Below are 14364 nucleotides of genomic sequence, written 5' to 3' on the forward strand. Positions count from 1 at the left end.
TATCGTTACACAGAGAGAAGTTTTCGTTTTGCGTTGTAATCTAGCATGCGTGTTTTGACCTAATTTATATAAAATGGGTCAAACACCTTCGCGAGAATAGAGACCACAAAACGAGATTTGAGATGCCAAAAGTGCACTTCCGGAATTTCGGGACTGGAGCCAAAGAATGGGATTTTTGATAAATTTTGGGCTAAGTTGTTTACGTAGGAAGTGATGTGAGCGTCCAGGGTTAAAACAGAGACTTAAGCAGACAACACAATGTCGAACAAAAGGTAAGAAGATCACCTAGAGCATATATGCTTCGTGAAAATGGACTACCCTTTCACTCGGCTTAGTTGAACTTGCGTCGAGATTTCCATCGATTGGTGCCTTTATCAGTGCCTGTGTAAACTTGTCAGATTTGTTATCTTGAAAATTTAATCTGTTTCACTGTTTTTCGGTCTAGAATACCGTAGCTCAAACGAATATTTATCTATTATGGCGGACTTATGTACAGCTTGCAGGCAGTCCTCTCACAGATTATCATGAAGACAAACAACTTTTGGCAGTTTTGCACCCCCCCCCCCCAACACACACACACACATCCACCACACATTGATTTGATTTCCAATGTTTTTCTAAATCCATTCTTGTCTTTGCGTCTGCGGAATTTTTTTATCCAATTTTCGTTGTATTTGAATAGGCATAAAATTTCTGGTAAAAAGACTTGTACAACTGATCTTCACTAAAATTCAAACCTGATTATATATAAGCTCTGTATTCAGATGACCTATTTGTTTATAAGCATTAGAACACTAAGACTGCATGTTTACTATGTAAATATTGAGATGCAAGGAAAGTGCAAAAATATGTCAAATGTCATGGCTTTCAAACAAAGTGAAAGTAAAGAAGAATTAGTAAAAGAGAAGTGGTGTAAGATGCATCAAAAAGAATGCCTTGCACAATAGAAATTATTTTTAAATTTTAGAACTCTTATTGTATGTAAATTTACCACTACCTTGTTTATTCAGAAAAAAAAAGTTGGCATACTTTATCTTAAACAACTAATTTTTTTACTTGCAAAGTCAGACAAAGAATGATAAAACAAATTTAATGCAGGGACATGGATCTTTTGATGACTAAATGCATAAACAACTATACCTCCAAATGAAAACTGAAAAGTCTAAAGATAATGTCTAAACATAATGAAAAAAATTCTAAAAAACCTTAGAATTTCCTTTTTTTTACCAGACCGGTAACTTAAAAAATATCCTAGTTTGTTACTAGTTTTACACCAAATATACTTGTCACAAATAAGGTGACATACATTACAGTATACCAAAACAATTGAGCATAGCAGAATTGCTAGCATTGGCTAATTGACCAAATTGCTTTCTCTGCACTTAATTCGGAAGTAAATTGACATTCAGATGCCTTAAATACATCTCTTTACAGCAGATGTGATGGCCTGATACTTCACAAACTGATTTCCTTCCTTGTTGGCAGTTGCTTAGTTGCCTCATCCAACGATATCACCAATTTGAGTGTCTTTATTATTCCTAAAAATTGTTATTTATCTAATTCTCATTCACAGTTTGCCTTAGCACAGTTCTGTGCTCTCTGCATGCTCTCTGGTTCTTATTTGTTTTTGTTGAAAAGGTTAAATGATGGTCATTTCAATATATTGAATAGATCTGTATTCTATTCTGTTATATATCACATATTTCTACCTACTAGTATGTTTATTATTCTGTATTGTTATTTCTTCCTTTGTTATTGCAGCACTTTAACCAAGCTGAGTGATGAGAGTCTGGCCAGGCAGCCAGATGAAGTGTTTGATATTATATGTAAAATTGGACGAGGGTAAGTACTCTTTACATTGTATTATGAGACAAAGACACAGAGAGAGAGAGAGAGAGAGAGAGTGTGTGTGTGTATGTGTGTGTGTGGAGAGAAAAAGAGAGCGCATATGTGTGTGTGAGCGAGAGAGAGAGAGAGAGAGAGAGAGAGTGTGTGTGTGTGTGGAGAGAAAAAGAGCATGTGTGTGTGAGAGAGAGAGAGAGAGAGAGAGAGAGAGAATGTGTGTGTGTGAGTGAGAGAGAGAGGAAGAGAGAGAGAGAGTAACTGAAAGCTACTGTAGTCGTGAGGGAGATAAAACGTCTTAACCAAAATTGTATCTCCAGTAAAAAATGAATGAAATTTATTGTGTTGTTAAATCCACTCTTAACCTAACACTGACTCATTTTGAATCTCTCCCAAGTTCTGTTTTTTGACTCAAGGAGAACACTATATCTTCATCTGTCAATGTCACAGAAACATAATTTTACTAAAAACCCCTTCGTATACACTTTATCTATAAATGGAGGTCTATTTTCTTCAACTTTCCCTTGTATCAAGTTTCTTCTATCTCTTTTCTTTTTGGCATGTGAATAATGACAATATATTAAGAAATGGGGTCAAATTTATACTAATGTAAAACCAGTTCCAGTGTGAATTAGTCAAGAGATATCATGTTGACTTTTATCAAATCTTAAGAATTAGAGCCATGGGAATTTAGGTCAAATTGAGAAGTTCTGAATCACAAATATACGGTAATTCTCCAATCTATACGAACGCCGCAATAATTACGAACGAAACATTTTTTCTCTGAATCTGAATTTTTTGTCTCCGTTCTGTACGAACGATCGCTAAACTCACCTTGGGCACAATTTAAATTTTCCGAACGCAAGAAAGTGTGCCCAATTGAAACTCGCCCCATGATTCGTCAAAGCGAGTTTTCAGACCACCGTTCCAAACAAAGGAACTGCCACTTGACAGGAGAGATTGTTATCATGTATTTGTGCTGTTTTTGAATGAGACGATAGAAGGACTTAACCTGCCCGCCGGCAGCTGCAGGCCAGTTTTAAAACCCTATTGTTATTTAGAAATTATTGAAAGCATCAGTACACATAAATTACTTACTGTTTATTATCATTTCTTAACTTCTGCCGGCCGACTGGATCATCAACATCCACCATCGGTGTTTCACCGATAACTGGTTTCCAGTAAAATCTACGCACAACAGAAGAGTATGAGAAATCCATAGTCAATGATCGAGTTTTTCTTTGTTTTTGGTAGTCATTAGGAAATTAAAATTTTTAAGAGGAGTTCTGTCTTGTATTGTATTTATTTTTCTAATTTGAGTTGTGATAAAGTTCATGCTTTTTTGTTTGTTTGTTTGTTTGTTTTTCCTTGTTAAAGACCTTGTATCATGAACAACTATTAGGTAAACCTTACTGATATTGGTGATTGTGAAAAATAAAGGTGCCGTATGACTTTATACAAATTTGCCTGCAGTTTTCTGTATTTTTTCTAATTAAGTTTACATTGATTGCGTGCAAATTAATATGCTGTAAAAGACTTTCATAAATAGACGTGAATTGAGCTGATGTTATTTTTTATATCAAGTATAATCTCTATTAACGTCAGTGATATCTACTGTGAGGAGTTTCAAGTATTTTGTTTTGGCGGAAGAAATTTATGTAGGCCGGGGGGTGGTGACATTATTAATATTGCAAATTTTCTATATGTGAAATCATATTAAAAGTAAACACGCATTAAATAAAATATGCAACTGGATACGCAAATATTCTTGTCTGTTTTTGACAGAAGTTGGGAAAAACGATGTTGTCCTGTCTTGGTAAAACATAACAGGGAAAAATGATGTTGTCTTGTCTTGGGAGAAATGTACCTCTTTAGTATGAAGAAATTGTTTCTTAACTTGAATTCCCGACTTTTGTTTAGTTTGTTTTAATTCATTGCAATATAGCAAGAATAATTTGTTTGTGCTAAAAGCTGATCACAGTGATTTAATCTGAAAGTAATGCTTACACTTAGCAATGTAGGTAAGTGGAGATAACTTCCGGTACAGACGTATTCCATTCGTTTTTCAATGGATACGAACGCGTGGCAATTTTTAGCAGACTGAATTTCAAGTCTTACGAACAAAATGATTATCTTCCAAAAATAATTAATTTAAATCGTTCGTATAGATTGGAGAATTACCGTAACTTGTTGCCAAGATGTGACATGATGGATCTTCGAGAGAGAGAGAGAGTGAGAGAGAGAGAGAGAGAGAGTGAGAGAGGGGGGGGGGGGGAGAGAGGTGAACAAACATTTTCACATTTCTTTATTTAAAAGTTCTTTAATGTTTTTTTTTACCTTTTTTTTGACAGAGAGAGAGAGGGGATAAGAATTAAAATAATTTATTTTTATTTAGTTCATTCATGAAACAGGCATTTTTATCACAAGCAATTCAGATTTACATGTTTTATTATTAAGAGTATTTTTTTCTTAGTAAATTGTTTACATAAAAATATGAATTAGAATAAAGATGTGAAAAGGCAGGTGATGCACAGTTGCTTTGGATCACTCACCCTCTTTAAAAAAGGGAAAGCAAACTTAAACATTTTAGTCATTTATTATTTATTTATTTCAATTAATCAACAATTGCAATACTGGCACATCTTGACAAGGTTTTCATTGACTTTGAATGAAGATATTTGTTAAATAGATCTATTGTACAGCAATAGCAATACAAACTCTTTTAGCATTGAAACTAATGCTGAATAATATATATTCTTATTTGCATTAAAATGTCCATGGTATAAATATGATGATGTCAAAGCACAACATTAAAATTAAACCCTAGGTAAAGAAGTTTCCATGTTTGGGTCAAATTTTTCTCTTCTCTCATTTCTGCCTTTTCCAAGAAAATCTCAATATGTCACCATGTTAGAAATGTTCCAGGATTACACACATCTGGCAAGGACATGAAAGACTATCTTGTCATTTGAAAGAGAAGATACAAACAGAAATGAATATACATATATGTTACTATTAACACATTTTAGGTGTAATTTCCAGATATAAAGAGACACTACTTTTAGATGTTTAAAAGTCAAGCCCCCCCCCAGCATTTTTACCACAACTTCCCTGAGTGTCATTTAAGCAACTGCTGCAATATGTACAAAGAGAGTTTTTGAAAGTGGCAATGGGCTAAAAGAAATATAAATTAATATTGTTTACTACAATTTTCATTGGCATTACTTTTAGCACTCCAAAATAAGTCTGTTATAACATGGAAAACATTGTGTCATTTGCTGAGCTCCTGCTGAAGTGGAGACAGCCTTTTGTCTTTGTTACAGATTTGATGCACCTATATATACTGTCATTTACAAGAAAATTTAGGGATATTAATTATACCCAAAGTCATTTTGCTCTCATTCCAGCTCCTATGACAGTGTCTATAAGGGATTTCAAAAAGAGAGTTATAACAAAGAGAATACTGAACCTTTTCTGAAGTTCTCTTTAACTTGAAGAGAAGACCACATTGACTTTGTTACATTTTACACTGCAAGTCTTTAGATTTTAATTTATAATTTTCATAGGATTTTAGACATAAACTTTACTCCAACTTCCTTTGCTCTCATTGTAGCTCATAAGACAGTGTGTACAAGGCTTTTCACAAAGAATATGCTATAACAAAGAAAATGATGCACCCTTTTCAGAACCCCTGAAGACGTGGAGTCTTTGTAACAGTTTTTCGTCAGGACATGTAGATTTATACATTCTATTAATTTTTACTCCTCTTGCATATCATTTCAGCTCCTATGGCAGTGTGTACAAGGCTCTTCACAAAGAATCGGGTCAAGTTCTGGCCATCAAGCAGGTGCCCGTAGACACTGACCTCCAGGAGATTATCAAGGAGATCTCTATTATGCAGCAGTGCGACAGCAGATACATTGTCAAGTATTATGGAAGTTACTTCAAAAATACAGATTTATGGGTGAGTAGAAATGCTAGGGCAATGAATTCCATGGTATAACATTGTCAAGTATTATGGAAGTTACTTCAAAAATACAGATTTATGGGTGAGTAGAATTGCTAGGGAAGTGGATTTTGGGGGAAAGTTCACTTCAAGGTAACTAAAAGGTCAAAGAACAATTGTATTGTATTGTAATTGTATAATTTGGCTTTGAAGATAAGTATAAAACTGACTAGTTAAGCACAAAACATTGGTTTATATTACATTACATTAAATAAATTAATAATGTTAGACATTGCCTTATAAGTCTTGATAAAGGATGATGATTAAGGTTTCACCAATAAAGTATCAAATAGTACAATTTCTCCATTTTATTTTCATTTTCAAAATATGTTGCCGGTTTCAAAGCCGTGCCCCCTGTGAAGGATGGACAGTATCTTCTCTTCAGAATATGAGAAGGACTTTAATGTCTGTCTGTTTTATTTTCAGATTGTTATGGAGTATTGTGGTGCTGGCTCAGTTTCAGACATAATGCGACTCAGGAACAAAACAGTAAGTGAAACATTATTGACGCCACTCTTTTTTGGTCCTAATCTTTTCCATTTTATAGATTGATAGAACCTAGAATCAGTTTCATGCTGAACTGTCAGATGACTATAGACAATCTCAGTTTTATATTATACTTTGTCTGGAATTTGTTCCAATTAACAGAAAACAATCTTAGTTTTATATTACACCTCTCATATTCTTTCCAGTTAACAGAAGATGAGATAAGTTTTATATTGTGCCATGCCTTGAAAGGCTTAGAATACCTCCACCAGCGGCGGAAAATCCACAGAGATATCAAAGCGGGGAATATATTACTGAATACAGAAGGGCACGCTAAGCTGGCTGATTTTGGTGTGGCAGGACAGTTAACTGTGAGTTACACTCAACCACTGGATTTGGTTGACTCACACCCAACCACTGGGTTTGGATGAGTCACACGCAACCACTGGGTGTGGTTGAGTCACTTGCATCCAGTTCACAATGTGTTTAACTTAAACTTGTCTCCCTCATCATTCAACCCGAATCTGGGAATTTAAAGTGATCAAACTATGAGGAGTCATAGGGTTGCTATGTGCTTCGTTTGATGATTATTATTTACATTATTATATATTTGTTGTTGACACGAAGGAATTGTTTTTACAGAGAAGTAACATTTTGAATAAGCAATAGATTGTGTCAGTGCACTGTATCAATTGCAATGGTTCTTATAAGATATTTACCAGACATGATACTTTTGAAATAAAGGATCTGGGAAATTCTGGTGCATAATAATATCAAAGCTGTTGACATGAAGATTTGAAAAGCCAACAAATAGCAAAAGAAATTGTTCATCAAATTTTATCATTTGTTTGTTTCAGGACACAATGGCAAAGCGCAATACAGTAATTGGGACTCCATACTGGATGGCCCCAGAAGTGATACAGGAAATAGGCTACGATTGTGTGGCTGATATTTGGAGTTTAGGTAATTATTTATATGCAGACAAAGTATTGTTGTAGTGTTTTCTTCCCTGTTTAGTGTCTGTATGTTTGCAAGGTCTGCTGGTCTGTTTCACAAAAAAAAGTTTGAAAGCCAGTTATTGTTCTTTATAAGTTCTTTGGCCATTATTGCCAGCTGACTTTGCTAAATTGGCTATAAGATTTAAGCCTTTCTAAACTTAGTCATTGTAGAGAAGATATTTTGAAAAAGCAGTGTGTGTTTATGTCATTTAGAAGGTCTTGTTGAGTGACTAAAAAATGATACACATTCAAGTTTGAGTTATGAGCTCAAAAAGGCAATTTGAGCAAATCTTAGAAAAAAACATTTTTTGTGAGTAACTTGAAAAAAAAACAATTAATACTGTTTTTGAGGATAATCATAAAAAGCTACCAGGCTAAGAATGCTATCACATATATTTGGACCCTTGGGACATAGATAGCCTGACTGAAATCACCATGAGAAATTCTCCCTTTTTTGATACTGATGGCCCTAAATCAGGGATATGGCTAATTGCCTACATGTAAAAAAGGAATTGAACATGTATGACCAATGCCTTTGGCCATCTGTCAACCGTTTTAATCAACACGGGAGAATTTGTGTTAAGTTGGCTCAATTAGCTGGCCACAGCTGGTTAAGTTGACGAGCATGTGGTTTTTATAGCATTGAACTATCACCTTCTGTTGATGTTTTCTGGGAAATAAAGCCTCCTGTCACATTTTCAGTTTATGTCACAATGGGAAATCTTGTAATGACAAAAGCAAATTAACTTTATTTATTTATTAATTGTTTATTTATTTCATTTGTTAACTTCATTTATTTATAAACTTTGTTAAAAACTTGATGTGTTTATTTTATTTGCCAACAAATTAGCTGTTTTGTTTCTTTTAGGCGTTATCCATTGCTGATATGGTTAAGTGTGTGTGCCCGAGAATTGAAGACTTTTCCATTGTTTTGTTTAAAATAATTATTTTTGTATAATATATATTTTAGGGATCACTGCTTTAGAAATGGCAGAAGGGAAACCCCCATATGGTGATATTCATCCAATGAGAGTGAGTAAAATGTGTTTCTGCTGAACACTTGATTGGTGATTTAAAAGAAGCACTTGTTATGAAATATATCAAAAGAACTTCACCAAAGTATAAAATTTGATTAGCTTGAAAATTGTTAATCCATTTTATTGTATTGTTTAGCTATGACATTTATCTTATTCATATTAATTGTTTACAGGCCATATTTATGATCCCTACAAAGCCCCCGCCGTCCTTTAGGAACCCAGACAAATGGTCGCAAGAGTTCATTGACTTTGTGTCCCAGTGCTTGGTGAAGAGCCCTGAGGAGAGGGCCACCGCAGTGCAATTACTACAGGTCAGGCACACCTAACACAATTACTGCGGGTCACAGGCACACCTAACACAATTACTGCAGGTCACAGGCACACCTAACACAAACTGCAGCTCAGGCACACCTGACACAATTACTGCAGGTCACAGGCACAACTAACACAATTACTGCAGGTCAGGCACACCTAACACAATTACTACAGGTCAGGCACACCTAACACAATTACTACTGGTCAGGCACACCTAACACAATTCACAGTTGTTTTTAGACAGTTTGATTTGACCCACGATAAATTTGTCGTAGTCTAAAAGATGAAGTATTGTGCATTACATGGAAAACATGACGTCTCAGACACACACACACACACACACACACACACACACACACACACACACACACACACACACCATGCTTACACAATCAGAGAGAGATATGTATCTCTCCCCTTCTCTCTTCCAACTACTGCAGTAAAGATAGATATACTACAAAAAATTTAATGCAAGATCTCAATGCCTTTCTTTTCCAGCATGAGTTCATAACCAGAACCAAAGGGTCTTCCATTCTGATGAAGATGATTCAGGAGGCCAAGGAGATCCAGGAAGCCAAGGCAATGATGAATGAAAATGATATTGATAATGACTCAGTAAGTAGGTGTACACAGAAACTGTCAGGTGAAACTGACTGGAATGTCAAATAAGTTTTGTACAAAGTTTTTGAAATGTAGATATAGAACTTTGGGGTCATTTTGGAGATAAGCTGAAAAAAAGGATCAGGGATAATGAGATTGCTTCATAGTCAACAAAGTATATGTTGAAAACTAAGAATTTTTTTATACCAGAAATCAAGATTAATGGGCGCTGTTTTAATGTCTCTTCAGCAACTCTTTTTCTGGATATTTAAGGTCCATATCTTATAACTTACACATTTTGTCCAATGTTTTAGTAAATAATTGTAAAAATGAATTTTTTTATTAAAGAAATAACTTAAAGTAGACAGTGTCATGTATTCTGTTTTATCTCTCTGTCTAGGATGAAGAGGAGGAAGAAGGAAGTGGAACCATGGTACAGAGAGACAGCCCCTCTGGTACCCTGATTGCTAAAGATTCAGATACAGGTACTTGTTGTCTCCATCCAGCCCTCCCCTGAAACCCCCTCACTCCTTTTATCCCCCCCCCCCCCATCTCTCTCTCTCTCTCTCTCTCTCTCTCTCTCTTTCTTAGTGTGGGTGTATTAGCAAATTTCATATGAACTCAATATAAATCATATTTCTGTAATTTACTGATATTGTTATTGTATTCCTTACTGTAATTATATTGTTACTGTCATTGTAGGTACAATAGTCCCCAGTAACAGTGGTACTGTTATTGTCAACAGTGAGTCGGGTACCATGGTATCGGAGCTGGGTACCATGGTGATAAATGACAGTGAGGAGGAGGAGGAGGAAGATTCTGATGAGGATACGATGAAAAGTGAGTTTTCTTATCCTTGAAATTGCTCCAATTTAGTCACAATGGCTGCTTTCCCAAAGGTGAACTAACTAGTGTGCGGAACAAATATGGTGACCTACTTAAAAGCTGCCATCTTATCCCATAATAGACACTGAATAGATTCCTGCCAGGGATTTCGCAGCAAGCATTCATGTGGGTCGGCCATATTTGATCCCAGGACTAGTTAGTCCGCTGCTGTGAATGCTGCCAATTTGGTGGTTGATTAATACTGATGGAAAATAGTGAATAGTGTTTGTTGTTGATGGAGGAGGGATTGTTTTAGATTTTACACTGGCAATCAAGTCAACTCAACAACAGACAAATGAAACACCGTAATTGTTTTTTTACAAGATAAATGTGGCTGCTGTACTAGGCTTTTGAATACGAAAAATTTTTTCTGATTTTAAGTTTTAAGTACACCAAAATTTTGGTCAAACAGTAAAGACCCAACTTTTCTTTTTAAGTTTATTAATTTATTTAATATTTATTTATTTGCACATTTAAAATTGATTTATTTATCTTAATGAAAACACCACTTGACTAATCACATTAATAAAAGTGCTTCGAAACCCACACTTGATTTGTAATGATAGATTGTCCAGGAAACCTAACCCGGACTTTTTATCCACATTTCAGGACATGACACTGACCCCAACATGAAGGCAAAGTACCGTCCAGCCTTTCTTGACCACTTTGAGAAAAAAGAAGCGGAGTCTAAAGTGACCAGTAATGGCACTCCGCAGAATGTGACCCCTCCCAAGCCAGGAGGGTCGTTTCAGAGGTCATTTGTGGACGGCGACTTTGAGTTTGTAAGTTTGGGACATGGCATATTTTAGAACTAGGTTCACACTGTTTCACCTAAATATTCTTAAACATGTTCTTTTTTTCTTGTTAAAAGGGTGTTTTTATCTCATTTAATTTGTTTGCACTTTAATGCCAAAAAAAAGTTAAAAGTCATTGACCCCTCCCATACAGGAAAAGAGGTAGAGCTTTTGTTCTTAATGTCTGCCATGGTATATAAGAAGTAAAGAATAAGCTAGATTTTTAGAGTTATGTTCATGATTGTATCTTTTCTATTCAGCTATCAAACCTCACATTTGATGAACTACAGAAGCGCTGGGAAACACTAGACCCAGAGATGGAGCGTGAGATTGAAGAGCTTCGGAAACGCTATCAGGCAAAGAGACAGCCAATTTTAGATGCAATAGATGCCAAAAAGAGAAGGCAAAGGGACTTTTGATATCTTTTTTTTAATGTATTTATATATATACACATGTTCCAGATAGCAGAAACTCATCTTGAGTTTGGTTATCATTGTATTATAGCTGCAATAGAAGGGAAAGAGACACAACAGTTTGACTTGTGACACAATTTGAAATTTCACCGTCTTCGCTGGAGGCTTGGTTTTGTGACAGATTGTTGCCCATTGATAGTTTGATTTGGCACAGTTTATATTTCACTTGACAGAAAAAAACAACACAGCAATTGACTTTTGGTATAATTTTTACTGTTAGGAAGGTCATGACCTTGACCAGAGGAGTCATGACCTTGACCTGAAGCTTGACCTTCAGTGTTATTCGGCTGCCAAGTGACATATATTTCAGCAGAAATTATTGAGGATGCTGTGGATAACACAGTAAAACTGAAGGAACATTTTTGATGTGATTTTATAAATTAAAAAATATGATGTCTCTTATCAAAGCTGGTCCACAGTGATGCACAGTTATGGATTCATTTATTTACTATTTGGGATACCATAGCCATCATAAAGATAAATTAAAGAGGATATGACCTTTACAGGAAGGTCATGACCTTGAGGATATGACCTTGAAAGGTTATGACCCTTACCAGGGGTTTACTCATCTACAGATAAAACTGAATGGAAACAAAGAAGGCACAACAACTCTTAGCTTGCTTTTATACATTTGAGTGATCTGTGAGGATTGATCTCTGATTTTATATGTCTGTAGCAATCAACAAGTGATTACATTTACCCATGTTTTATTTGTCACAATAACATCGATGATATACTTGACTAGATCTATTAGTTGTAGAGATTTAAGTTTTCTGGGTCTGCAAATATGGATAAATTGGGTGTTGTAAATATGCACCCCAGACCCGCCACCTGTCAACTTTTTGGTTCCACCTTTATCTGTTTTGTTATTGGCTACAATTGAAAACAGTATGTCAGTTGGTCCTAGTGTCCTCTCCCTGAGCTGTGTCACAACCTCTTTTTGTCATCATGAAGAGTGATTTTTAAGTAAATATACCATTGATGTGTGTGTATGTAAAACATTTATTAAATTTTTATCCATCAACTGTTAACACCAGCATCACAAGCTTCTTGTTTCAGTAATTCAATTTAAAAACAGCAAATTCCAGTATTTCTGAAAAAAGTGATGACTGCTGTTTATCTTTGATCTCATGACCTTTGACCTGGACTGACCTTTTCCATAACCAACCTTCGGCCTAATTTCCCTTTTTTTTTTTTTTATTCAATCATTTTTTCTTGATTCATCATTAATTAATGGAAAAATAATGTGGTTATGGGTAGATTTTTCCCAAAACTCATTCAAATTTGGATCCTGTCATTTTATTGCTGTAGATTTTATAGCATTGCAAAGTTCACTGTAATTGATAAACGATTATGACAAAATTCTGAAAAAAAACTGTCATCTATTTATTGCTGCAACTGTAATGAAGATGTTTCCAATGCCTGTTCCAATGTGTCACCCAAATGATCAGAAACTGATAGTCCAGGATTTGAAATGTCAGCCATATTCTTAACTTATACATTATCTTAAGTAATTATGAATAGCAGTGGTTATCATCCAGGTACTGTTTTACTGTACATTACAATGAGGCTTGGGGACTGCTGCCTTCAAAGCATGGAGAGATGTGATTACTGTTAGTATCAGTATGATAATGAACACAGAATACACACTATACACGATGCAGGAGCCAAGGTTGGGGGTGGGGATGGGGGGAAGGTTTTTTTTTTTCAATTGAAATTTATTGAACAGTTGCAGTTGCTTTTGAGTTCACAATTGGCACATGTATAAAGTTTTTGTTGGCTTTTGAGTAAAGGGAAGGGCTTTGGGGGGGGGGGGGAGGGATTGTTCACATACACAACAACTATGTTTTACCAGCTGCAGTCTATTTACCAATAAAAATCTCTTAACCGGCCTATGTACCGCAGATATAAGATATTCACTTGATTGATTCAAGATGTCTCTCTTAAACCAGTGGCCAAGATTGAGAACTCCTCTAGGTCACTGCAGAAAACCTGGTTGTGTTGTAGATGGGTTGTCAGGAAATTTTAATGGGCAGTTCAAGGTGGCGTCTTAAAGATGTGGAATTTTTTGGCGCTGTGTCTTTGATGCCAACAAAAAGGGACACCACTGAGAATGCTATTATTATTATTATTATTATTATTATTATTATTACCTGCATCTGATGATAATTAGAAACCCCTTGGTGCAATAATACCTGTGTTACACCCCAAGTTCCAAGGTGCAGAGAATGACACTTGTTTTAATATTTCCCTGGAAAACCAACATTGTATTGGGCACCACCCAAAGGAGGTCCCACTTAGAAGTTTTTTCTACCCACGCATGACTCTAGTACCTAATTGCAACCTTATAAACCATACCCATGTGACCCCATAAGTTCCCTAGTTCAATCAGTGGCCCATGATAAAATGAATAAAATCGTACCCTAGTGACCCCTTTTAAATTTTTTCTAGTTCATTTGGTGATCCCCATGCTGAAGTTATAACTAGTATGACATTTGTAGTTATATATTGGAGACGCCAAGATAAATTTAAAAATACGTGTGTTTGTGTGATTATTATTGGTGCATTTTGATAATGTAAGTGCATCCCTCACTGTACATTTATACACGCCATATAGAATAATCCTGTTACAGGCCCATTCGAAAATAAAAGTCAGTTTTTACTCATTTTGTGTTTTGGTGTTAGCTTTAATTGTTTGACATGTATGATATATGATGTTGCCCCAGCTTTACAGCGTAACGTGTAAGGCCTCTTACACAATGGCACGTGTGACGGACTTCAAGTTATATATCCTAAAGGTGGAGCCACTTACAAATGGCGTGCAGAAGTTGTAGCACTACTGTCGCATGGCTGGTATAAAATGACCAAAACATTTTCGAACTTTTGCTGGAACCAATACAAAAAAGGACTCTTACTGCGTATGATAAA

At 35.5% G+C, this 14364-nt stretch overlaps 1 protein-coding gene across 2 annotated transcripts; it reads left to right on the forward strand.

Annotated features, from left to right (window-relative positions):
- Nucleotides 1-85: 85 nt before the first annotated feature.
- LOC106161431 (serine/threonine-protein kinase 4) lies at nucleotides 86-14102 on the forward strand. 2 transcript variants are annotated; one of them, XM_087019003.1, is made up of 13 exons: nucleotides 86-272; nucleotides 1762-1842; nucleotides 5626-5806; nucleotides 6275-6337; nucleotides 6541-6705; nucleotides 7192-7297; nucleotides 8303-8364; nucleotides 8543-8680; nucleotides 9183-9299; nucleotides 9685-9769; nucleotides 9987-10124; nucleotides 10779-10951; nucleotides 11224-14102. In XM_087019003.1, exons 1-13 carry the CDS (start codon nucleotides 259-261, stop codon nucleotides 11380-11382), a joined length of 1482 nt encoding a protein of 493 aa, XP_086875129.1. In that variant the 5' UTR covers nucleotides 86-258; the 3' UTR covers nucleotides 11383-14102. The 2 variants fall into 2 exon arrangements, with proteins under 2 accessions (XP_086875129.1, XP_086875130.1); XM_087019004.1 differs by lacking the exons at nucleotides 86-272; nucleotides 1762-1842; nucleotides 5626-5806 and adding an exon at nucleotides 5828-5891.
- Nucleotides 14103-14364: the final 262 nt, after the last annotated feature.

This window comes from Lingula anatina, chromosome 8, assembly GCF_051362555.1.
Source record: "Lingula anatina isolate TDL-2025a chromosome 8, LinAna3.0, whole genome shotgun sequence".
Taxonomy (NCBI): domain Eukaryota; kingdom Metazoa; phylum Brachiopoda; class Lingulata; order Lingulida; family Lingulidae; genus Lingula; species Lingula anatina.